Below are 24,998 nucleotides of genomic sequence, written 5' to 3' on the forward strand. Positions count from 1 at the left end.
TTATGGCATTAGAATCTATATTACAGGATTCATTAATTACACTCTTATTCTGGGAGCCATTTTTTTATGAGGCCTAAATAACTCAATAGGAGTTCCCTGAAACTTCTTTAGAAATTATAGGGCATGTTTATGGGGGAAGCAGTAAGAGACTTTCTGCTACCCCTTAGAGCCATGTAAGGAGGAAAGACACGAAACAATCATAGAAAAATACAAGTTGAAGATCAAGTGCAAATGTTGTGTGGCCAAGATGCTGGAAATAAGGAATATATTTTTGTGACTCCTGGTGGCTTTGACTTTGTTTATTTTCTGAGTAATTTAAGGGTTCACATTTGAAGAATCTTTTGTGTTTCAGGTGACATTTTATTGCAGTTGAATTTATTTCAGAATTTGTTCTTGGTTTTATGTTAGGCTGTTCTCAGGCTGCTTCCTTCATTATCACACTATATTATTGTCTTCTTTCAGATTGATGATCTTACAGCAGACCTGGAGACTGCAGGTTCAAAATGTCTACATCTGGATACAAAGAATCAAGTTCTTCAACAGGAGTTGTTATCTATGAAAACAATACAAAAGAAATGTGAAAAACTGCAGAAGAATAAAAAGAAGTTGGAACAAGAAGTGGTCAACCTGAGAAGTCATATAGAAAGGAATATGGTAGAACTTGGTCAAGTCAAACAGTATAAACAGGAGATTGAAGAAAGAGCAAGACAGGAAATAGTAGAAAAATTAAAAGAAGTCAATCTATTTTTACAGGTTAGTTTATGTGTAGTGTGCCTTCATTCATTTCACTGCAAATTGTATTTTGGATAAATACATTATATGTGTTTCCTCTACATCCCTTATAGCAATTTGTTCTATAGATTTCTAGAAAGATGATGGCATCTGTTTCTCCCTTTAGATATTTGAGTTTCCATCATTATTATAACTTAATTGATGATTTAGAATAATGATTTTCATTAGAGAATTATTAAGACCAGTTGGCATAAAACAAAATCATCAGGAAAACAAAATATTGTGATTTAGAAATTATACCGTATTCTTGAATTGTTCTTAAATTACATTGTTCACTTTTTTAAATTTTTAATTAATTTTATTATTCTTTAAATTATCAGAGTTCATGAGTACTAATGAAACAATGATTCAAATGTTTATACCTCAGCCTCCTGGATAGCTGGGACTACAGGTGCATATCACGATGCCTAGCTAAATTTTTAATTCTTATAAAAACAGAGTCTCGCTTTGTTACCCAGACTGGTCTCGAACTCTTGGCTTCAGGTGATCCTCCTGCTTAGGTCTCCCAAAGTGCTGAGATTACAGGCATGAGCCACCAAACCTGGCTGATAAATATTTTAAACTTAAGCTTGTTTTTTCACATATTTAAAATTACTCTCTGAATCACTAACTCAAAAGTAAAGGAAAAAAAAGACGCAATGATTACCCAGGTTATATATAAATTAAATTTTATTGAGGTATAATGTACAAATAAACACAACCATTTTAACAGTTTGACCCAAGTATATACTTGAATAACCACCCTCTCAACAGAGAACATTTCCAGAAAGTTCTCTCTCGCCCTTTTGTAGTTAATTCCCCCTACTTCATCCCAGGAAACCACTGGGACTTTAAGACAACTTGTGTTGTTTTTGCCTTTAAAAAAAAAAAAGAAACAAAGCTGGGCACGGTGGCTCATGCCTGTAATCCCAGCACTTTGGGAAGCCGAGGTGGGCGGATCACGAGGTCAGGAGTTCGAGACCAGCCTGGCCAACATAGTGGAAACCCATATCTACTAAAATTTTTTTAAAAAGTAATTAGCCAGGCGTGGTGGTGCATGCCTGTATTCCCAGTTACTTGGGAGACTGAGGCAGGAGAATTGCTTGAATCTGGGCGGCAGAGGTTGCAGTGAGGCGAGATGGTGAGAGCTAGACTCCATCTCAAATACAAAACAAAACAAACAAATTAGGCTGGGCATGGTAGCTCGCACCTGTAATCCTGGCACTTTGAGGGCTGAGGCGGGAGAACCGCTTGAGCCCAGGAGTTCAAGACCAACCTGGGCAACAAAGTGAGACCCTGTCTCTACAGAAAATTTAAAAAAATAATTAACCAGGAGTGGTGGTGCATGGCTGTAGTCCCAGGTACTTGGGAGGCTGAGGTGAGAGGATCATTTAAGCCCAGGAGTTTTCAAGGCTGCAGTGAGCTATGGTTGTACCACTGAACTGAACCATAGGCAACAGACTGAGACCCTGTCTCTAAAATAAACAAAGCCAAAGAAATGTCTTTCCTCTCTTACCCACATGGGTATATGAGTGCGTGAGTGTGTGTGTGTCTGAGTGAGTGATAAAAATCTACTTCCTTAATAACATGAGTTTGTGTGTCTATGAGTCATTAAAACTCAATAATTTAACAAATTTGTTTTAGTTGGGATAAAGAGCGATTGAGAACTGTGCAGGACCCCTGTGCTTATGAGAGAGCATGGAGGGTGCAAACTGGTAGAAAGCATTTGAAGATTAACAGAGAGCAAATCTGGGCCACTGGAAAATATGTAGCCGTTGTGAGAATAGAAAGTCTTCACTACTCATTCTCAGCTTTTTCCCTTCCCTCAGGCTCCTGAGAGATAGGAGTCTTGGAACACAATCTACAAGGCCAAGGTGGTGGTATCCATGATAACACAGGTTTCTTCACATGGTATTTACGATAGTCTTACAAAGCTCTACGTGTTAGCTCTTAGCATGGAATGAGAATAGGGAGAAATCTTAGTGATAAGCCAGTATAGTTTCTCATTTTACAGATGAAGAGACCTAGGGAAAGGTTAAACAGCAGGCCCCAAGCCATAGAGCTAGTCAGGCTCAGGATCACACTCCACGTTCCTTTACTTGTAGTCCAGGTGATTCCATAACCTTATGCTCCAGCAGGTAGAATTACTGTAAGAGATCCAAGACCTTGGGCTTTTTTCTCAACATGTATTGATGTGCACAGCATTTATTCCTAAGAAGCTCTAAGTTCCTATATCTTCCATACAGATGATTGCTTTAATTTACTTTGCCAAGTACATTCATAATATGGAATATCACATCAAAATTTTTAAGCATATTCAAGTCTCCCATGAATATATTTTAACACAAAAATAATTTTTATACGATTTTCATTCGAAAATACCTACACATTTGTAGTCATTTTCTTTCTTAAGTTTTGCTTATGTTACCAGTTATTTTTTATTTTCCATATAACATCGTTAGACATCTGGGTTGCCAGTCAGCCTTTATTGTTTTGATTACTTCATCAAAGATGAAAATGCTTCTCTAGTAGAAACTCACTTTCATTTCTTTGGAAGGTGTATTTGGATTCCCGTTTCAGTTAGAGCCCTGGAGTGTCCTCTTATCTCTTTGACCAATGCCTGTTGACACAGAAATCTTTCTCTTTTGGAGTTTGGGTTAAAAACAAAACAGCCCTTAGACACCGAGTAGGTGGCCATGGTCTTACTCAGGTTACATATTTTTAATATATTTTAAAAACACATGCTTTTAATTTGTTTTAGGCACAAGCAGCATCTCAAGAAAACTTAGAGCAGTTAAGAGAGAATAATTTTGCTTCAATGAAAAGTCAGATGGAACTCAGAATTAAAGATCTGGAATCTGAACTCTCCAAAATAAAAACTTCTCAAGAAGACTTTAATAAAACCGAACTGGAAAAATATAAGCAACTCTATCTAGACGAATTAAAAGTTAGAAAGTCCTTGTCAAATAAACTAAACAAGTAAGTCAAAATATAGAATAGGAAATAAATTAAGCTCATTCATTTGCCTTGAAAGCATAATTCTTAGTGAGATAGGTTCATGAGATTAATGGGAAGTGAAAGCTAACTAGGTAATATAATTTTGGAAAATGTTAGTAAATTAACTTACCTTTAAAATGTGAGTCCAGGACAGTTTATGTCTTTCCTCGTTTTTTTGTTTTTTTTTTTTATGGCTTTTCCGTTAATATTCTTATGTAGTTAACTAGATCTATGTCTCTCAGCTATGTGCTTTTGAAACTCTGTTAATTTAGACATTGACATTGTCATCAAATTGTTTATCAGCATTGCTATAAATGTAATTATTAATGAGTTGGGCTGTTTTTTGGAAAATTACAACTTAAACCAGAAGGGTCAAGTATCACTACTACTCTGCACATTCTGGCACTCCATAAATGAACTTTCCTTGATTGTGATATCTGGTGTTATCACTAGAGGGCGCTGTGAGACAAACTATCCTGTGTAGTTTTTCTACTACTTAAAGGTATGCTAGTGAAATATGATTAACGTAGGGATGAAGGGAAGTATAATTCATAAAGTGGTTAAAAATAACACCTTGGTCGGCCTGAGGGAGTGTGTGTGGAAAACAGGTCAGGCCCCACCTCTGATGCCTTGGGAACAATGTTAGGAGCTAACTGCCTTTGAGGCTCTTTAGTTCTTTTTGATCACCAACTCAGCTATCTTCTTTTCCCCTAGAATTTTTTGCTCTGAATTATTCCTTGGTGCCAGATGCCTAATATTTTTCCAGATAATGGGTGAAATAAATGTAAAAGGGTGGTGAAAGCAAATGCTTGCACATGTCTTGAGGATTTTTTTTTTAATCTCTAAACTGGTTTACTAAATACAAGTATTTTTAGCTGGGCTTTTTCCTTTGTTCTTAGTTCTGTTAATTGTATGTATCAAAATGATGTTTTTGATATGTTTGTACATAGTGAAATGGTTATTATAGTCAAGCAAATTAACATATTTATCATCTCACATATTCACTCTTTAAAGACAAGTATTTCTAATGACATCCTCAGGAATCTTACCTGTGGAGCGTTCCAGAAGGCAGCAGGTGTTAACCTGTGAAGCCATACATCATTGGTAGCCATTCTCTTCCCTTCCCTACTTTGCCTGAATTACTTGTTTGTTGGAAACTACCCTAGAAACATATGCACTTCTTTAGAACAGTCTAAAAATTATAATTGCATACAGTAGGCATGCTCTGACACGTTTTTCAGTATTAAAATACTGGTCAGTGGGAAATTTCATTTACTCTTATGGTAACTTTTTTTAAAATGCAAGTCTCCTAGGAATCATTTAGGGGAAAGTAAAATATTAAGCATGTGTCTTCTGCAATCTTCACAGAACTAATGAGAGGCTAGCAGAGGTCAGCACCAAACTTCTTGTGGAAAAACAGCAGAGCAGATCTTTGTTCACCACTCTCACTACCAGGCCAGTCATGGAGCCACCTTGTGTTGGAAATCTTAATAACAGTTTAGATCACAACAGAAAACTTATTCCAAGAGAAAATTTAGTGATCTCTTCCTCAAATCCACGGACTTCAAATAATAGCGTGGAGAACTACTTGAGCAAGGTTAGTTATGTTGTCTTTTTTCCTTCAGGTTTCAAATTTCTCATATAAGAATTCTTTTTTTGTTTGTGTTTTTGAGACAGGGTTTTACTCTGTTGTCCAGGCTGGAGTGCAGTGGTGCCATCTTGGCTCACTGCAACCTCTGCCTCCAGGTTCAAGCGCCTCTTGTGTCTCGGCCTCCCAGGTAGCTGGGACTACAGGTGTGTGCCACCACACCCAGCTAATTTGTATATTTTTAGTAGAGACTGGGTTTCACATATTGCCGGGCTGGTCTCAAACTTGTGGTCTCAAATGATCTGCCTGCCCCAACCTTCCGAAGTGCTGGGATTACAGGTGTGAGCCACTGTGCCTAGCCTCAAATTTCTGGTATAATTCTTATTTTTAATTTGGTGAAATACTGAATTGTTTAATTGACTTATGCTTGATAAGTAAGAGTCATAATTATCTGTGCTAATAAAGTGAGGAAATTTTAGTTTTGTTTTTTTTTAAGTCCCTAGAGCTCTCACTTTCAAGAGATACCATTTGTTAACTTTATTCAATAAATGTAACTAAATTGTCACATTTTAAATTTCTTTAAAAGCTGAATGTATTAGAAATGGAATATGACTGCCTATTACCTGATAGTAAAAGGTATACGTTGAGATACTTTGGCTTTCTTTCTAATGGATTTGAGTTTGGCTGTGGTTGATGGCACTTTGATGGTTTTCTGGCACCATCTCAAGTGTTCCACCCTTAATCATAAGTGAACGATTGGCATCCAGACACTTAACCACATATGGACATTATTATTTAAAGAACTCCAAGATAAATACTTTTTGTGAATTAAACCTCTAACACTGATTAATTTGTATTTTTAAGTTTTGTCATTTTGTTACATAGGATTACATCCTTAGTTGCTATTGTTACAGCATTTTTCTCCCAATTTTTGTAAAATGTGTCTATTACTGGGCAATTGCACAGCAGTTTTTAAATAGTTAACAAATATGTGAATTTAAAAAATGCACTTGTGCCATTATTTGAATGATTGATGACTAAGACGGCAATGATATCAAGAGTGTTTAGTAAGTATGATCAAACAGAATTATTTTCTTCCCACCCAGAATTTCATGTAAAGCCTCACAGGGTCCCCATCTTTACAGTTGCAAGATCCTAGCTAGCCAATATTATGTTCATCATTTTGTTAGCTTAGTTTTGTCTTGCTTTTCTAGGACAATAGAAAACCCATTGAAAAGGAACCTTCCAATCCAACCTTATGATTTCACTCATAGTATGACTCCATTTCTGGGGATCTCAAAATGAATTCAACAATTACAAGTTATAACAATTGTAGACTTGGTAGGGAAAAAAAATAATAATTCAACTATGCTTGATCCAGTTTAAGATACTTGTCTAACTTTTGACCATTTTTGACCAGGGGGACAAATTACAAAAGCTGGTTGCAGTGGTGAACACCTGTAGTCCCAGCTACTTGGGAGGCTGGGGCAGGAGGATTGCTTGAGCCCGAGAGTTTGAGGTCGTAGTGTGTTTTTATTGCACCTGTGTGCAATAGTGTGTGTGTGTGTGTGTTTTGTTTTTTGTTTTTTGTTTTTTTTTTTTTTGAGATGGAGTCTTGCAGGCTGGAGTGCAGTGGCCAGATCTCAGCTCACTGCAAGCTCCACCTCCCGGGTTCATGCCATTCTCCTGCCTCAGCCTCCCACCACCTCAGACGCCCACCACCTCGCCCGGCTAGTTTTTTGTATTTTTTAGCAGAGACGGGGTTTCACCGTGTTAGCCAGGATGGTCTCGATCTCCTGACCTCGTGATCCGCCCGTCTCGGCCTCCCAAAGTGCTGGGATTAATAGTGTGTTTTTATAGCCGCCACACTCCAGCCTGGGCAACATAGCAAGACCCTGTCTCTTAAAAAAATTACAAGATGCATAAAACATTTGTTTGAACAAAAATAAATAAATAACTAGTTCTTGTGTATCATTAAAATATTCATTTTTATCAGTGCACATTAGCTTAAGATTTAATGGTATTTTCATGATCTTAATGCAGAGAAAAATAGTGTAGACTCATGTTAAATGAGACCTCAATGTGGTTTCTTTACCAGGCCTCATGTCCTAATGTATCATAGAAGAGCAAGCCTGAGGTTTTTTAGACAGCACTGCAGCCAAGTGGCTAACAAGAAACAAATTAAATTATTGTTTTAATATATAAATTACAAGATCCTAGCCAGCTAATATTTTTTTCATCATTTTGTTAGCTTAGTTTTGTCTTGTTTTTTTTTTGACAATGAGATGATCATGGTCTAAGTGCTTCAGGGTCATGAAATTGTCCTACTGGGTACAAAAAGAAAATGAATGTCAAATACTTTTGTAGGCCAGATGCTCATGCCTATAATCCCAACACTTTGAGAAGCCAAAGCAGGAAGATCGCTTGAGCTCAGGAGTTCAAGACCAGCCTGGGAAACATAGTGAGACATAGTGAGACTTCATTTCTGCAAAAAATTTAAAAAATTAGCTGGGCATGGTGATGCACGCTTGTAGTCCCAGCTTCTCGGGAGGCTGAGGCAGGAGAATCACTTGAGCCCAGGAGGTCAAGGCTGCAGTGAGCTATGATCGTGCTTCTGTACTTTACCCTGGATGACAGTGAGACCCTGTCTCAAAAAAACCAAAACAATAACAAAAAACCTTCTGTAACTTATTAAGCATGATGCAAATATAAAATTTTTTCATTAGTTCCTACCAGAAAACTCAGGTAACAGCATTTTATAAGATGATGAAAGAGTGTATAAATACACAACGTAAGGGAAGATTTTTGAGGAAATATTTTTTCTTGATTTTTTGGGGGGACAAGGGGGTGTTTATTTGTACTATTTCTGGATAAGCTGAAAAATATTCCATTGGTATACATGGTTTCTTTGTGGGGCACTGGTTTGCCAAACCATGTTAGACTTAAAAGAGATTAAAAAGAAGTATTCTATCAAGTCAAGTGTGACTTTCATACCTTAAAAAATTTTTTTTAAAGAATAGAACTTTTAAAAAATGGCATGAAACTATATTCCATAAAACAGATAGAAGTAGAGCTCTCCGGCTAAAGGAGGGTTAGGAGCTCTGAAGTTCTGACTTCCTTATCCCTTAATCCTACAATATCCTCTGTAGATCCTTAGATTTCTGCAGGACAGTTTGAAAACTACCAGTTATGAAAGAATCCAATTAGCCAAAATTTGTTGGTACATTATTCTTCTATAATTTTATCCTATTCTTAAAAAAGTATACATGAAGTTGCAGATGTGCTCCCTTTATTAATGTTGGACTTCAAGCTACCTCCACCATCTGAAGCATAATCCTCACCTGGAAATAAACAGAAAGTCCATAGAGAAAGGAGGAGCATTTTTTTTTTTTTTTTTGAGATGGAGTCTCACTCTGTCGCCCAGGCTGGAGTGCAGTGGCCGGATCTCAGCTCACTGCAAGCTCCACCTCCCGGGTTTATGCCATTCTCCTGCCTCAGCTTCCCGAGTAGCTGGAACTACAGGCGCCCGCCACCTCACCCGGCTAGTTTTTTGTATTTTTTTGGTAGAGACGGGGATTCACCGTGTTAGCCAGGCTGGTCTCGATCTCCTGACCTCGTGATCCGCCCGTCTCAGCCTCCCAAAGTGCTGGGATTACAGGCGTGAGCCACCGCGCCTGGCCAGGAGGAGCATTTTTATAAAACATAGTTTATTTATTTTACTCTATAATAGCTTTTGATTTTGTATTATGCATTAAATTATTAGCATAAGAGATTAGTAATTTATTAAGCTTTTTAATTTCCTCTAGCAGTGTTCACTTTCTCCTAAACTATTGCTCTATCCATTTCAAAAACCATTGATGGCACCTTGTCTACCTCAATAGGACAGTTATTAATGTCACCAATACATTTTTATCTCCTTTTTTCTTCCGTAGTCTGTATCAGGCACTGTGTTAAGTTATTTAACTGGAGACAATAATTCTAAATTTGTATTAAGGGAAATATGAGGAAAATGTGTGATTTAAATGTGTGATTTAATGATAAAGTAGGAACGAAAGGAACTTTTTCAAAGTCATTTAATATTTGCCAGTTTTCACTTTGAATATAGGTAAAACTTTCCCAGTTTCCCATCAGCCAGGACAAAACCAGACTTGTCAACACACATGACCCTTTTCCTAAGCTTTCGAGTGTCCCTCCCAGAGCCGCTCCCTCCTGGGTTCTGGGTCTGCCACTTTTCCCTTTGAGCCTTTATGTCTGACTTGGTGTCCTTTTCTCAAAAGTAGTTGCCCTCAGTTGTCATTTATGTGGTAAAATACTCACCACACTCGGCGTGGTGGCCCATGCCTGTAATCCCAGCACTTTGGAAGGCCCAGGTGGGTGGATCACGAGGTCAGGAGTTCAAGACCAGCCTGTCCAATATGGTGAAACCTCGTCTCTACAAAAAAATACAAAAATTAGCTGGGCGTGGTAGTGCATGCCTGTAGTCCCAGCTACTCAGGAAGCTGAGGCAGGAGAATTGCTTGAACCTGGGAGGCGGAGGTTTCAGTGAGCTGAGATTGCGGCAATGCACTCCAGCCTGGGCAACAGAGTGAGGGGGGGAAAATAATCTCTACTTAAATTTGTTACACAAGAAGTATTCTCTGTCTAGACAGTTAAGATTTCTTCAGTATTAGAGTAAGCAATTTGCTAAGAGTATTTCATTTTTATCTAAGCAAAATATACATATTGTGAAAGTATTTGTAAATAGGGTATAAAGAAATAAAATTTATTACACGTAGGAAATAAATATTTAGGAGAAGCGAGAAACTACATTACATTAGTAGTTCCTTAATATAAGTCATGTAAAAATGTATATTTATGTCATGTTTATTAATGAATAGCAATATAAGATTTGTTCAATAAAGGCTTCTCCTTTTATTTGGTATTGAGTTATTACTTTTACAGGACCTGTCTGCTAATGCTGTTGTCACATTATTCAGTTTATAAGGCCTGTCTGTAATGTTACTGTCAGAAATATATGGAAAACAGTCTTACAAAAAATTGGGAAACCTGTTAGTCAAAAAATTTTATCTTCATGCCTAACATTTGTAAAAGCATTGGATATCATATTATGATTATCACCACAAAGTGCCTGTTATGCTCACTATATAGTGTGCTGTTTCAGACCGCGTTCTGGGTATTTAGAGAGAGAATACCTTTTATAAAAAAGATTTAAATAAGAGCACTCTAAATGGGCCACTTGCAATATAGTTTGAAATATTCCCACACATTTCATAGTTAAGTATATAAATAAAATTAGATGTTTAAAAAATTGGTACTAATTTTTGAAATCAAAATTACAATTAAAGAGCTATACATATTGTTTTTGTTTATAATTTTACCAAGTTGTGAATCAAAGAAACTAAACTGGAAAACTAGCTTTAACTTATATTTATCACTTTTTGAGCAAATTTTCTGAAATCTTTGTGTTTACATGAATAAAGAAATGTTACTTATAATATATAGGTAGGATAATACTTATTTTCACTTACTTTTTTGCCAGTAGAATCTTCACATGACATTATGATAGTATCACTTTCTTCATGTATATATTGATGATTTTGTACCAAAAAATAGCATAAAACATACTTTAAAATTTTAATTTTCTAAAAGTAGACAATAGAAAGTGTTTTATTTGTTTTTGTTTTTGTTTTTGTTTTTTTGAGATGGAGTCTCGCTCTGTTGCCCAGGCTGGAGTGCAGTGGTGCAATCTCGGCTCACTGCAACCTCCACCTCCTGGGTTCAAGCAATTCTCCTGCCTCAGCCTCCCGAGTAGCTGGGACTACAGGTGCACAGCACCATACCTGGCTAATTTGTTTTGTATTTTAGTAGAGATGGAATTTCACTATGTTGCCCAGGCTGGTCTCGAACTTCTGAGCTCAGACAATCTGCCTGCCTTGGCCTCCCAAAGTGCTAGGATTATAGATTTGAGCCACTGTGCCCCACCAGAAAGTTTATTTTAAGGAAAAATCCATTAAAGTGAAAAAACTGATTAAGCTTTATAAAGGTCAGAGTTTTGCTAAGAATTTCAAAGTAATGCATTCATTGCAAACTATGACTTCAGTTGTTTAACCTTGTACTAAAAAGAGAAAATATCACCTTTCTGACATTATGTATATGCAATAGACCAATATTAATTGTACTTTTTATTAGATTAAACAACATTACACATTTTTAAAATCTAAACTTAAAACAAGTAGGAATTTTATTTATGTGATTATTTTTATATTTAAGCAATCAAGTGTAGTCTTTAAGAGTATTACAGGCCACGTTTTGTAAGTGATACATCATTCCCATGATAATGTCTCTTGTGTAACTTAAACAGTATAAATAACATTTGACTTATTTCAGATGCAGCAGGAGTTAGAAAATAATATAACTAGAGAACTCGAAGAAGGTATGTTGCCAAACTTCATGAATTAAATTTAGATTGATTAATTGATTTCTGAAATAAACTGTAAATGGTGAGTGGGATCCCTTTCCATTGTTTGGCTAATAGATACTACATTAAATGTTCTTTCTTACACACATCTAATGAAAGATGTGAAAACATAAATATTCATAGTGGAGAGTATACTTCCTTTGTCTCATTAATTCATCATGTTCCATAGCTTTAAAAAAATCTCAAGAAGTCTTTGCAGCTCTTTTTTTTTCGCCTCTACACTTTCTTCACTTCTGCCATTCCCATAGAACTGTAGCCAGCATGCAGAAATTATTCTTAGAAAACAAAGGCATCATCAACTTCTCAGGGGTATGGTGGTGGTTTAAGGCCCAAAGACCCCAGACTTACCTAGTAATACCTAGTCTGGAATTACAGTTCATAAGCAGTCTCTTGACAGGTGACATTTTAAATCTCCAGTCATTTACTTTGTCATTGGTTTCCCTTTGCCCTCAGGAGAAGCTCCAAGTTCCTTAGCGTGGAATAAAAATACCCACATCAATGTGGTCCTTGTCATGTCATTCAGCCTTATTTCTCACCCCTTACTGTTCTCCGGGCCCCTTTGCTCTGGCATCCAGCCACCCTAGACCACGTGGAATTCCACAGGGAGCTTCCTCAGCTCCAGCTCTTGGCATTTGCGTCTTCCTTCTGTCTGGCATGTTTTCCTTGTCCTTCAGGTATCAGTCTGCACATTGCCTCCATCAAAAAGCCTACGTTATTGACTCAGACCTGGGATAGGTGTCCGTTCTGTGTGTTCCAGTAGTGTCCTGTCTTATACCTCTCATGGTATCTGTGACTCTGTATGGAAATTGTATGTTTGTCTGTTTTTTCAGATTATAGCATATGTTTGTTAGAGATGGATCATATCATCTTCATCTTGTAATTCCAGTGCTTACTTTGCTCATGGTTGTTGAATAAATGAATGAAGAGAAGCTCTGATATTTAACCACAAGGATAAATTAATTCAATGTGCAACCACAGGCAAATTATATTTAATAGTAATCTTGTATAATAGTTGTGCATAGATATATTTCTTTATTAAAACTGACAAAATTCTCAACTCTTTTACTGACTTTCACTTAGTTAACTTTGAAATCTTTTAGGTAAAGAATATAATTCTTTCTTTTTCATTTTAGCTGCTGCTGAATTGGAATCTGGATCAATAGCTTCTCCTCTAGGATCTACTGATGAGTCAAATCTAAATCAAGATCTGGTTTGGAAAGCATCAAGAGAATATGTACAGGTTTTAAAGAAAAATTATATGATCTGAAAGATAAAATTTTATTACTGGGCTGTTTATGTGACATTTTAATTGTTTCTCATTAAATATTAATATATGACATGTAAAAATCTTTATTAAAGGAAAATATTTTTGTATCATATGTGTCAGATCAAAATTTGTATAGTATTTTAAACAATGTTACTTGGCTTCTTTAACTTTTAAGTGGATTTTGCCAGTGAAAACCAGGAATATTGAGTTTTACATACTCAAAGTGCCCAAATGTCAGCTGTTTAAACAGCTAAACCACGAAGTTGTCATTAATACTTTAGTGCAGTTAATTGATGACTTCTTTGTATTTTGTAATTTTTATCACTATATGTAGTGGTGGAGTTGGACTTAGATGTCATTTTGTTGTGGAGGAACTATGGTCATTGTTCATGTTTGGATGTATTAACAATCGTTACAGTGCCATCAAATATACACAATTTTAAGCACTGATTTATATAGCTCTTCTCAGGGAGAAATAAGATTTGCCTAATTCACCTTTTCTGTTTATTTATTTCTAATTAACCTTTTGGAAATAGTCTTCAATTTAGAGAAAATTTCCAAATTTTAATACAAAGACTTTCCCCTCTGAACCATTTGAGAGTAAATTACTGACATTATGCCATCACCCCTGATTACTTTAGTGGGCATTCCTACAAGTCAGGACATTCTATGTAACTACAGTGCAAACATTGCAATCAGGAAGTCAACATTAATACATTCTAGTTTGTTACTTCTCTGTAATGTCCTTTATAACAAAAGGATCCCATTCCAATCCACGGCTTGTATTTAGTTGTTGTATCTCTTAGATTCTTTCAGTCTGGAACAGTTCGTCAGTCTTTCCTTGACCTTCATGACCTTGAGTATTTTGAAGAGTAAAGTCCAGTAATATAGAATGTCCCTCAATTGGGTTTCATGGTGATTAGATTTAGATTACATGATTTTTTGGCAGGAGTATCACAGAAGTGACCCAGTGATCTTCTCATTGCATCTTACCTGTGACCCTACAGTTTTGATTTGCCCTGTTACTGGCAATGTTAGCATTGATCACTAACAGTGGTATCTGCTGAATTTCTCCTCTGTAATGTTATTTTTTCACCTTGTAGTTAATTAGTATTTTATGGGGAGGTAATTTGAGACTATGTACATATCTCTGTTCCTCATCAAACCCTCAATTTATTCATTTACTTCTATCAATATGGGTTCATGGTTTATTTTATTCAATGGGTTATCATTCATTAATATCATTATTAAAATTTGTTTTTCTTTTAAGAAATACTCTATTTTGACAATTTCAGACTTACAGAAAAATTGTAAGAGGTAGTACAAATAATTTTTGGATATTATTCCCTAAATGTTAACATTTTACTACATTTACTTCATCCTTTCTCCCCCTTTTCCTCCCTCTCTCCAGATAAATATGAATATAGGTGCTTATGACAGATATTTTTTCTGAACTGTTTGTAGGTTGCAGACATGACGCCTCTTTATTTCTAAATAATGCATATTTCCTAAACACAAGGAATTACCTTACATAAGTGTAGTTTAATGGTCAAAATCAGGATATTAACATTGGCTCAATGTTAATATCTAATCTATAGACCTCATGCAGATTTTGCCAGTTGTCTCCAAAATATCCTTGATAGCCGAGGAAAATTCAAGATGGGGGATTTTCACCAGGTGTGCTGTGTTGGTCCAATTGTCCCGTTTCTCTAGTCTCCTTTAATCTGGGACAGTTGCATGACAATCAAATTTATGTTTTTGGAGAGTATAGGTCAGCTGTTTTGTAGGCTTTCTCTCCATTTTGGTTTGTACGATGTTTTCTCATGATTAGCTTCAGGTTGTGCCATTTGGGCAGGGCTTTCACGCAGGCTGAGTTCTCTGCAGTGCAGCATCTGGAGGCATCTGCTGTCAACTTGCTTCCATTACTGGCCAATGTTGACTTTGATTATTTGGTTTGTTCAGATAATCGAAGTCCACATCCTGCCATGTTTGTCCATGGTAAAGCTACTATATACTTTGTATTTAATAAGTATCTTGTATAAAGATACTTTGAGGTTTTGTAAATATCTGGCTACTACTCAGAACTTCAGCCATGAGATCAAGCCTTTCATTGGTGATTTGTGCTTGAATCAGTTATTATGATGGTTACCAAATGATGATGTTCTTATTCCTTTATCCCTTCTATATTGATAAATACAACAAAACCAGTGAACAAATAGGGGGAGAGGGGAAATCTTACTAATTTGGTGTTCAGATGCCCCTGGATTTGGCCAACAGTAGCCATTTCAAGCCGACTTTGTGTCCTTCTGAACCTGTCCCCCTTCATCCTGAATATATATTAAGTACTTACTTCATGCTGTCGATAGGCTTTGGAATCTGACTTTAAGTGAAATGACATATAACAGAACCAATTTTGCCATAGGCTAAATGATACAAATAAAACATACATATCGTTGACATATCGTTGGTCACAAAAACATCACTAAACTTGTAAGTGAAGACCCCAAAACATGAATACTAAACATTGAAGTAAATGTGAGCTCTACGTATATTTAGGAAAGATTAATTTAAAAAATTAAGATACTACCCAATTTTGGGTGCATCAGTGAGTGATAGTGGTTGTAGTGGTGGTGCTGTGTTAAATCAAGGAATAAATGATGCAAAGTGAAAAAATTGTCAGGAGCACCTGCTGCCCTCATGCAGCTATCTGAACACTATTTTTGTGTCCAAAAATAGTCACAAATACGGCAGGCTCATGGAGCACTTTCATACCACATAATTGTGTACTGCAGCATTTGTATTATGACCATAGACCCTACAACATTTTATTTTATAGTAATTTGCATTCATTTGTTCTTCTTAACCTGCTTATTCCAGTTCAGGGTTACACATTGTCGGAGCCTCTCCTGCACTTAGGGGTGCAGGGTGGGAACCAGCTCTGGACAGGACACATCCCATTGCAGGGCCACTCACATACACCCGCCCTCACTCTAACTGGGACCATGTCATGACATCAGCACATCACATGACCTAACATGCCCAGCTTTGGGATGTAGGAGGAAACCAGAATACCTGGAGGAAACCCACACAGACAAGGGGAGAATGTGCAACCTCCACATAGATGGGAGCCCAGTTGGGAATTCTTTTTCTCATCAGTGTGACAATGAAATGATGTTGTTCAAGAATCTGCTATATTTACTGATTTGTTCAATCCCCGTGTGTGTAACCAATCTCTTGTGTCCCAGCCCCTAAGCAACTGTGCTCCCCAGTCCCCCTTGGACTCCAGCACCCTTCATCAGGTTGCCTCCACCGCTTTTCCTCCCAAGCTGATGCTGTCTTCACTCCATCCTTTCCCAGACACCCTGTGCCAGGCCACCCTCTTATGTAGATGCTTCCACCTCAAATGCTGTAAACCCATGTGGGACTATCCCTTCCCCCGTGTGGTTGCCTCCTGACTCTGTCTTTGATACCTCATTCTATTCCATCTACCTTTCAGGGGTGCCCTTACTTGACCTCCAACCCTGTAGAGGGTGACAGTCCTGACATAGGAGATAGAAATTATTTAGGCAGATAGCAAGGGTAAAAGAGTCCTTGGCAGAATTTCTCTTTTAACAAAAAGCAGGTCCCAAATCATTTCTAACAAGGAGCAGCCTGAAAAATCGAGCTGCTGACATAGATAAGCAAGCTGGAAGCTTGCATGGGTGAATGCTGGCAATTGTGCCAATAGAAAAGGGCTACCTGAGGGCGACGTACTTTCAGTATGGAGGCTCCATCTTCCCTTTTCTTTGTACATTAAAGGAACAGGCAACATGGTGCTGGCCAGGCAGAGAACTCATCTGCATAATAAAAGATTAGGGTGGGGGCGGCCAGATTTTCATGCACTATGCAAATGGCACACCTAGCCCTAACCAGTTTTTTGCACCTTATGCAAACGGCACACCTGGTCTGACCAATCTTTTGTGCCCTGTGTAAATCAGACACCACTGCCTTAAGCTCATCTATAAAACCGTGTGCATTTTGCCACAGACTGGAAGACCTGCCCGGGACCCTCTCTCTGCAGGGGAGAGCTTTTCTCTTTCTCTCACCTATCAAACCTCTGCTCTTAACCTCACCCCTGTGTGTCCACATCCTTGATTTCCCTGGCGTGAGACAATGAACCTCAGATATTACTCCAACAGTAATGCTGCTTCACTCCCACACTTAGGCCGTTCTCATTTTATCCAGACTCCAGCCCCTCACTCTGGGCCACCACAACTGTGTTTTTGTTTCCAGACTTAGTCCCTATACTTTTGAACTGAAATGTTCAGGAAGAAAAAGGAGAATAGGACTCCACATACCATTTATAATCAACATGCCGAGCTCTACAAAGCAAGCATTTTTTATTGGAATTGCATTGAGTCTATAATTTGGGGACAAAAGACATTTAGAATATTGAGTTATTCTGTCTTTATTTTTTCTTTTTTTTTTTTTTTTTTTTTTTTGAGACGGAGCCTTACTCTTTTGCCCAGGCTGGAGTGCAGTGGCGCAATCTCGGCTCACTGCAAGCTCTGCCTCCTGGGTTCACGCCATTCTCCCGCCTCAGCCTCCCGAGTATCTGGGACTACAGGTGCCCGCCACCATGCCCGGCTAATTTTGTTTTTGTATTTTTAGTAGAGACGAGGTTTCACCATGTTAGCCAGGATGGTCTCCATCTGCTGACCTCATGATCCACCCGCCTCGGCCTCCAAGAGTGCTGGGATTACAGGCATGAGCCACTGCGCCCGGCCTATTCTGTCTTGTTAACTTACAGAGATCTTGCATATATACATTTTTAGATTTATTCCCAGTTATTTGATACTTTTGATTCTATTCTTACATTTTATTTCCTGTTTCTTATAGAAGTAAAATCAGTATTTTATGTATTAAACTTGGATTCAGCTATCTTGATAAATTCATATTTTCTATTTGAGTATTTTATCTGTAGAATCTTGGATTTCCCGTATACACACAAAAATATCTGTAATAGTGACAGTATTGTATCCTTTCCAATTCCTGGAGTTTTTGTTTTTCTTTCCTACTACAAGAATGATGTTGAATAAAAGGGTTGAAACAGTAGGCATCCATATTTTGTTGAAATTACAAAGGGGAAGCAATATTTTTCAATAAGTATGTAGATGGCAGGCTTTTGTTTTTATAATGAATATTCTTCATTATTGTATAGGTTTCCTATTGCTGCATAATAGGCCATCACAAACTTAGCATCTTAAAATCACACACACTTATTATCTCACGGTTTGGGTGGGTCAGGAGTTCAGGCATGGTCTATCTGGGTCCTCTGCCCAGGTTCTCACAAGGCAGTTGTAAGATCTGAGGTTTATTTTGCTGTAAACTTTTTTCCTTGGAGTTTCAGCTGGTTTCCATCAAGGAAGCTGAGCTTGTCTGCTTCTGTGTGGGTGGAGCGTGGTCTTCAATCTGGGCCCCATTGCTAGGTAAGGAGCTGAGTTGGGAGTTTGTCTTGCAAATTATAATGACTGAAAGTTTTAGCAACCAGCTGGTCTTAATTTCAACTTACAATTGGAGTTCTCAGAAATTGTGTAATTTGTGTGATCATTGTTTTGCTTAGCTGTTTTTGTTTGTTTGTTTCTATCTTCTTGGGATTTTGGTGGTGGTGGTGGTGGTGGTTTTGGTATGTTTTGGTCTCAAACCTGTCAGATTTGATGAATTCTAAACCCCTCTAGCCTATGAGCGTGGAATTTTCACTCCAAAGGAAAAAAGAGCACCATGCTTTTCTCAGCCTTTCAGGGCATTCTCAGGTGACTGAGAATCATGTGAGGGTGTCTGGGAGGAATGCCTCCTAAGAGCGGCAGTGGCTCCAATGAGGTTTCTCCCTCAGGAGAACATAATTAGGGCCTATTCTCACCTGGCAGGTGCATATAAGGAGTTGACCCCTCCCACATCTTAAGCCCCTGACACATTGTGCCAGGTAGTTGTGACACAGGTGGACCAAACCAGTTCAGAGAGTAATTGCCCTGGAAAGCTAGGTCCGCAGGCAGCACACTTTGAGTCTGACACATTCACCGACTTAATAATATCTGAAGGAGAACTCTAAACTATGGAAAATTAGGCCTCTGCATTGGCTAAAATCCCAGCAGCTGTGCAACAAAAAGTTACAACCTTAGAAACTCTGGCTGGGTATTTGCAAAATGCTTTTGGCGAATTGTCATGCAAATATTTGGTCAAATGGACAACTATAACCAAAGCAGACTCTTAAGTTACAATCGCCGAGATGGGGATCTTCTGAGATGCCCAAATTAGTGCATCTGTGAACTAGAATAGAAAAGGCATGCACAAAAACTAAACAGCCAGAATGGGAGAGCTGCTTTCAGTGATATCTGGAGAGGAGCAAAATGGGGGAAGATTGCCTCATCTCCTTACAGAAGACCAAGAAGCAACTTAGAGATGCTGAGAACCCTCTAGTGCTTTATCTCAAAGAAATCTTCAGAATCATTTACTTCCCTCTTGGTGCCTTCCCCACCTCCAAGTATACCCCTACTTTACCCCAACCTCTTTGAGTTTCCTGAACCAGATCTGTTCCCTCCTCATGCATGCTCCAGTCTACCATCTTCCCCTCCTTGACTGCTACTCACTCAACAGAAGGCAGCAGGGGGTCTAACTTCCAAGACTCTACCTCCTGCTGATTCTCTGACAGCCCCAGTGTCACCCTCTCATCTGGAAGATGGGAAAAGGGGGACCCTATAGGGACATTTCTCATGATTGCCCTGTTTTGAAAACAACCAATAACAGATAGAGGAACCACAGCATTTGTCTATCAATTCTGGTCAGAGGCTCTACGAGGCACAGTTACAGAATTTCCTGACCTCCATAAAGATCCAACTGGGTTTGCCCATGAATTTGAGCACATTATCAGAACTATGACCCAGGTCGTTCAGACCTTTACCAACTGGTACACATGCTTGTTTCAGATGCTAAAGCTAAGGAATGGCTAGAAAAAACATAGAGATCAGACCCTTTAGCAGACTTGATCCTCAAAGGCCCAATAGAATGACAACAATCAACCCCCACAAGTCCAGAAGACAGGCCCAAAGATGTCTGGGAGTGAGCGCCTGCTCTGCTAAATATCATTCCCTCAGTGTTCCAAAGGGTTGTGGATTGAATAAAATCTAGCAGTGCCACCAGAACCCAAAAGAATCAGATCATTTTACATGTTTTAGTAAAACTTGCAACGGTATTGCAAGATGTCAGCTGATTGCTTTGAAAACACTAAAAATGATACGTTATTAAATGCAAACTTTTAAAACAGACCAGATGATGATTTAGCCGCCCTTGTAAATTGGGTTATGGCTGGGACTAACAAACTGGTTACCTTAGCTGAGAAGTTATCCTGTGCTATAGACTGCCCAAGTTATGCATCTACAGTTAAAGCAATTTGTTGGGGTGATCAGACCCAACACCAGGCCATGGGGACTACGAAGTCCAGTAGAGTCAAAGGAATGAGAAAAGACAAGAGAGAAAGTGGGACCAGGGGGCCAACGCTAGTATGGATGCTGCGAAGGCCCCAAGATCTGGGAGACCATGCTATTTATTGGTGATCAAACAAAGAAACAGGTGGTAAGGATGGGGTTGAAAGGAAGCAGTGCATCAAGCGAATGAGCCACAGCTGTGGCGGTTTAGCATTTTTTTCTGAAACATACCGCTACTTGAGACAATGGGAGTGCCAGAAGCAAGGAGCCAGCAAGTCCAGACACATTCCAAAGGCCACGAGGGGTGTTAGACCCTGGACCCTGGACATGTTCCAAGCCCTGTCTCAGCTTCTTTCCCAACACTCAGCTTTTCTCCCAACACAATTAACTTCTCAAACCTCTCAGTCACAGAAAAATGTTAAACCGCCCCAGTGTGAGGACTCTTCCCTCAGCCTGTTACTAATGTAAAAGACTGGGACACTTGAAAAGGGACTGCTTTAGGCTGAAATGGAAGCCACAGCAGGAGGATACAACTCAGGAAGACCAGGGGTGCTCTGAGGAAGTTAAAGTGTTTCACCTCTCCCAGTATTCTACCTTGACAAACAATTAGGAGAGATTAATCATCAACCATCCTTATTTGACACAGGAACACCCATATCTGTTATAAATCCCACCTTGTTTAGAAACCTCATTCCTCGGAGTAATGAAAGGATTATCTTCATGGGTGTATCTAGAAAAACTACCTCATGTTTTAAATCAAAACCTCTAACCTTACAGTTTTGTCAGGTTTGGTACCCCACCAACTGAGGGCCCTAAATATGACCCACTCAGTCTGTCCCACGTGTTCCTAATATGCCCTGAGATCCCTTTCAATCTTTTGGGCCATGATCTCCTCAACATTCATAATGACCATATATATATATTTTTTTTATCAAAAGGTGAAATTTTTTTGGAATATGAGCCAGGAGACAAAACAAAAACAACCCAAAACAAACAAAACAAATTAGAGAAACATCCTGACAATGTACCATAATTTAGTACTAGTAATGGTAAAACATCATCTTGTGTCTGGGAAATGAACTAAAGACGGAAAGGGAAATGTTAGCAGAGAAGAGAGAAAAGTGTAACAAAAGGCAGAGAACTGTAAAACTCCTTTTAGCCTCCCCAGTTTTCAAATTACCCCAGAAGTGGAGCATTTGGTTAAGGCCATCCTCTCCCACTTATGGTCCCAGTCAAATACAGACACGGGAAAAATATTCCTAAAGATACTGCTCCCCAACTTTGTATAGTATCCTCCTTGATAGTAAGACATAGATGGAATTGTCCCTATCATACAAGATTATCTAAAAAAGGGATTCATTATTTCCTGTACCAACCCCTACAACACCCCTGTATTCTCTACCAAATGGTAGAGAATGAAGACTTTTTTTCTTGAGACTGAGTCTTGCTCTGTTGCCAGGCTGGAATGCAGTGGCACGATCTGGCTCACTGCAACCTCTGACTCCCTGGTTCAAGTGATTCTCCTGCCTCAGCCTCCCGAGTAGCTGGGATTACAGGCATGAGCCACCATGCCCAGCTAATTTTTGTATTTTTAGTAGAGATGGGGTTTCACCATGTTGGCCAGGATGGTCTTGATCTCCCGGCCTTGTGATCCGCCCGCCTTGACCTTCCGAAGTGCTGGGATTACAGGCATGAGCCACTGCGCCCAGGTTGTTTTGTTTGTTTGTTTGTTTGTTTTTGTTTTTTTAATGAGGTCTCACATCTCACTATATTTCCCAGGCTAGTTTCAAACTCCTGATCTCAAGATATTCTCTCTTCTTGACCTCCCAAACTGCTGGGATTAGTCATGAGCCACCATGCCTGGGCTGAGGGTGGAGATTTGTACAGAATTTGAGAGCAGTAAACAATAGCATAAATTTGGACACTCACATGCCCTTCTATCAGCTGTACCTGCTCCCAGTTAATATTTCTCAATTGTGCATCTACAGTGCCTTCTCTAGAATTCCTGTAAATCGACACAGCCAATAGTTGTTTGCCTTCACCTGGAGAGAGTTTTTCCCAGGATAGTGCCTATGATGTCATAGACACATAAGTGTTTATTGTCTTACTGACTGGTATAGTTTGGATGTGTGTCCTGCCCCAAATCTCATATTGAAATGCAATCCCCAGTGTTGGAGGTGGAACCTGGTGGGAGGTGATTGGATCATAGGGTCAGATTTCTAGTGAATGGTTTAGCACCATCCCCATTGGTAATTTATAAAGAAAAAAGGTTTCACTGGCTCACAGGTCTGCAGGCTTTACAGGAAGCATGGTGCTGGCAACTGCTCACCTTTTGAGGAGGCCTCAGGAGGCTTCCATTCATGGCAGAAGGCAAAGTGGGAGCAGGCTTCTCACAGGGAGAGACTGGGAGCAAGAGAGCAAGCAGGGGAGGTGCCACACACTTTTAAACAACAGATCTCCTGAGAACTCACTATCAGTGGGACAGCACCAGATTATGAGGAATCTGTCCCCATGACCCAAACACCTCCCACAAGGCCCCACCTCCAACACAGACGATTATATCTCAACATGAGTATATGAGTACGTTTTCATACTGCTATAAAGAAACTACCTGAGACTGGGTAATTTATAAAGGAAGTTTTAATTGACTCACAGTTATGCATGGCTGCAGAGGCCTTAGGAAACTTACAATCATCACAGAGGGTGAAGGAGAAGCAAGGCACATCTTACATGGCAGCAAGAGAGAGAGAGCAAAGAGGAAATGCCAGACACTTATTAAACTACCACATGTCATGAGAACTCCCTCACTATCACAAATACAGCATGGGGGAACTGCCCCCATGATCCAACCACCTCCCACCAAGTCCCTGCATCCACACATGGGGGTCATAATTCAAGATGAGATCTGGGTGGGAACATAGAGCCAAACCATATCAATGAGATTTGGAGGGGACATCCAAACTATATCCCAGGTTCAATAAATAATACCACAGAATGCAATCAGAAAAATGCAGAATGTTGAAATAACACAGGATAAATAATCTGGTTTCTTCAGTCAAAACTAAAGGAACCAATAGAGTGCAAGTGAATAAAAATGTAGGGACACATGTAGGTGATATACTCAAAGATATCAAAGGAAACTGAAGACGTCTTATCTAATTTTAATGTATACTCCTTATTCAGATCCCAATTAATATAACCATGAGGCTGGGCACGGTGGCTCACACCTGTAATCCCAGCACTTGGGAGGTCGAGGCAGGTGGATCACAAGGTCAGGAGTTCAAGACCAGCCTGGCCAAGATGGTGAAAGCCTATCTCTACTAAAAATACAAAAATTAGCCAGGCATGGTGGTGGGTGCCTGTGATCCCAGCTACTTGGAAGGCTGAGGCAGAGAATTGCTTGAACCCAGAAGGCAGAAATTGCACCACTGCACTACAGCCTGGGCAACAGAGTGAGACAATGGTCAAAACTAAATGAATAAATTAATCAATTAATGTAACTATAAGATAATGATGATGATAATAATGTATAAGACAGTAGGAAAACCTTGAAAACTGGCTGAATACTTAATGATACATTAAGAGTTACTGCTGATTTGTCTCAGGGTCATATGATGTCACGGACTGTTTGTGTTTTAAGTCATTAACATTTAGAGATGCATGCAGAAATATTTGTAGAGGAAATGAAACGATGTTTTTATTTTCCAAAAAAATGAGGGACATATATATTATACCTCAATTAAGGCAATAATTAGGAATATGGAGGAAGTGTGTGGAGGCGTAGGTGAAGCAAAATTGGCAATGTATTAATCATTAGTAAGCTGATTAAATGGTAAATTAGGTTCATTAAACTATTAAAATTTTGTCTACCTTAGTTAATGTTTCAAAATTCTATCATAGAAAAAAAACTCTAGGAGCATAATAAAACTAAATACCCACTGATGTGCCCCAAAGTGCTGAATTTACAGTAAATACTAGAGCAATATTTAATAATCCATTTTTTTCAGGTGGAGTTTTGCTCTTGTTGCCCAGGCTGGGGTGCAATGGTGTGATCTCAGCTCATTGCAACCTGCGTCTCCCAGGTTCAAGTGACTCTCCTGCCTCAGCCTCCCAAGTAGCTGGAATTACAGGTGCCCACAATGATGCCCTAATAATTTTTTTTTTTTTTTGGTGTTTTTAGTAGAGAAAGGGTTTCATCATGTTGACCAGGCTAGTCTTGAACTCCTGACCTCAGGTGATCCGCCCGCCTCATCCTCCCAAAGTGCTGGGATTACAGGCGTGAGCCACCATGCCTTTGATTACAACTGTCATAAGATCTTGTAGTCATTGAGAATAACTCATGTGGTTTATCAAAAACACCTAATTATTCCATTAAAGTTACTAAGTAGAACAAAAATGATTATAAAGATGTTTGAAAGAATAGGTTCCAATTTAATT

At 38.8% G+C, this 24,998-nt stretch overlaps 1 protein-coding gene and 1 long non-coding RNA gene across 10 annotated transcripts in view; one reads left to right on the top strand and one right to left on the bottom strand.

The window, feature by feature from the left end:
• The window catches only part of LOC105479996 (ankyrin repeat domain containing 26), a 96,783-nt gene extending 82,409 nt beyond the window's left edge, over positions 1-14,374 (top strand). For 7 of the 9 annotated variants that reach the window (XM_071070335.1, XM_071070336.1, XM_071070329.1 and 4 more), the window contains 5 exons: positions 463-753; positions 3,533-3,750; positions 5,137-5,365; positions 11,744-11,789; positions 12,968-14,374. In XM_071070335.1, coding sequence (XP_070926436.1) covers positions 463-753; positions 3,533-3,750; positions 5,137-5,365; positions 11,744-11,789; positions 12,968-13,101 — 918 coding nt within the window. In that variant the 3' untranslated portion in view covers positions 13,102-14,374. Of the gene's footprint in view, positions 1-462; positions 754-3,532; positions 3,751-5,136; positions 5,366-11,743; positions 11,790-12,967 lie in introns of those variants that run through there. The other 2 variants (XM_071070331.1, XM_071070334.1) reach the window with 2 other exon arrangements.
• Positions 310-22,600, bottom strand: LOC139356393 (uncharacterized). The gene is made up of 4 exons (XR_011608187.1): positions 22,491-22,600; positions 9,674-9,788; positions 4,818-4,930; positions 310-553 (listed from the first exon to the last, which is right to left on the bottom strand). It is a non-coding gene; the product is annotated as an uncharacterized lncRNA (long non-coding RNA).
• Between the last annotated feature and the right edge of the window lie 2,398 nt (positions 22,601-24,998).

The sequence above is a fragment of the Macaca nemestrina genome, chromosome 9 (genome assembly GCF_043159975.1).
Source record: "Macaca nemestrina isolate mMacNem1 chromosome 9, mMacNem.hap1, whole genome shotgun sequence".
Taxonomy (NCBI): Eukaryota; Metazoa; Chordata; class Mammalia; order Primates; family Cercopithecidae; genus Macaca; species Macaca nemestrina.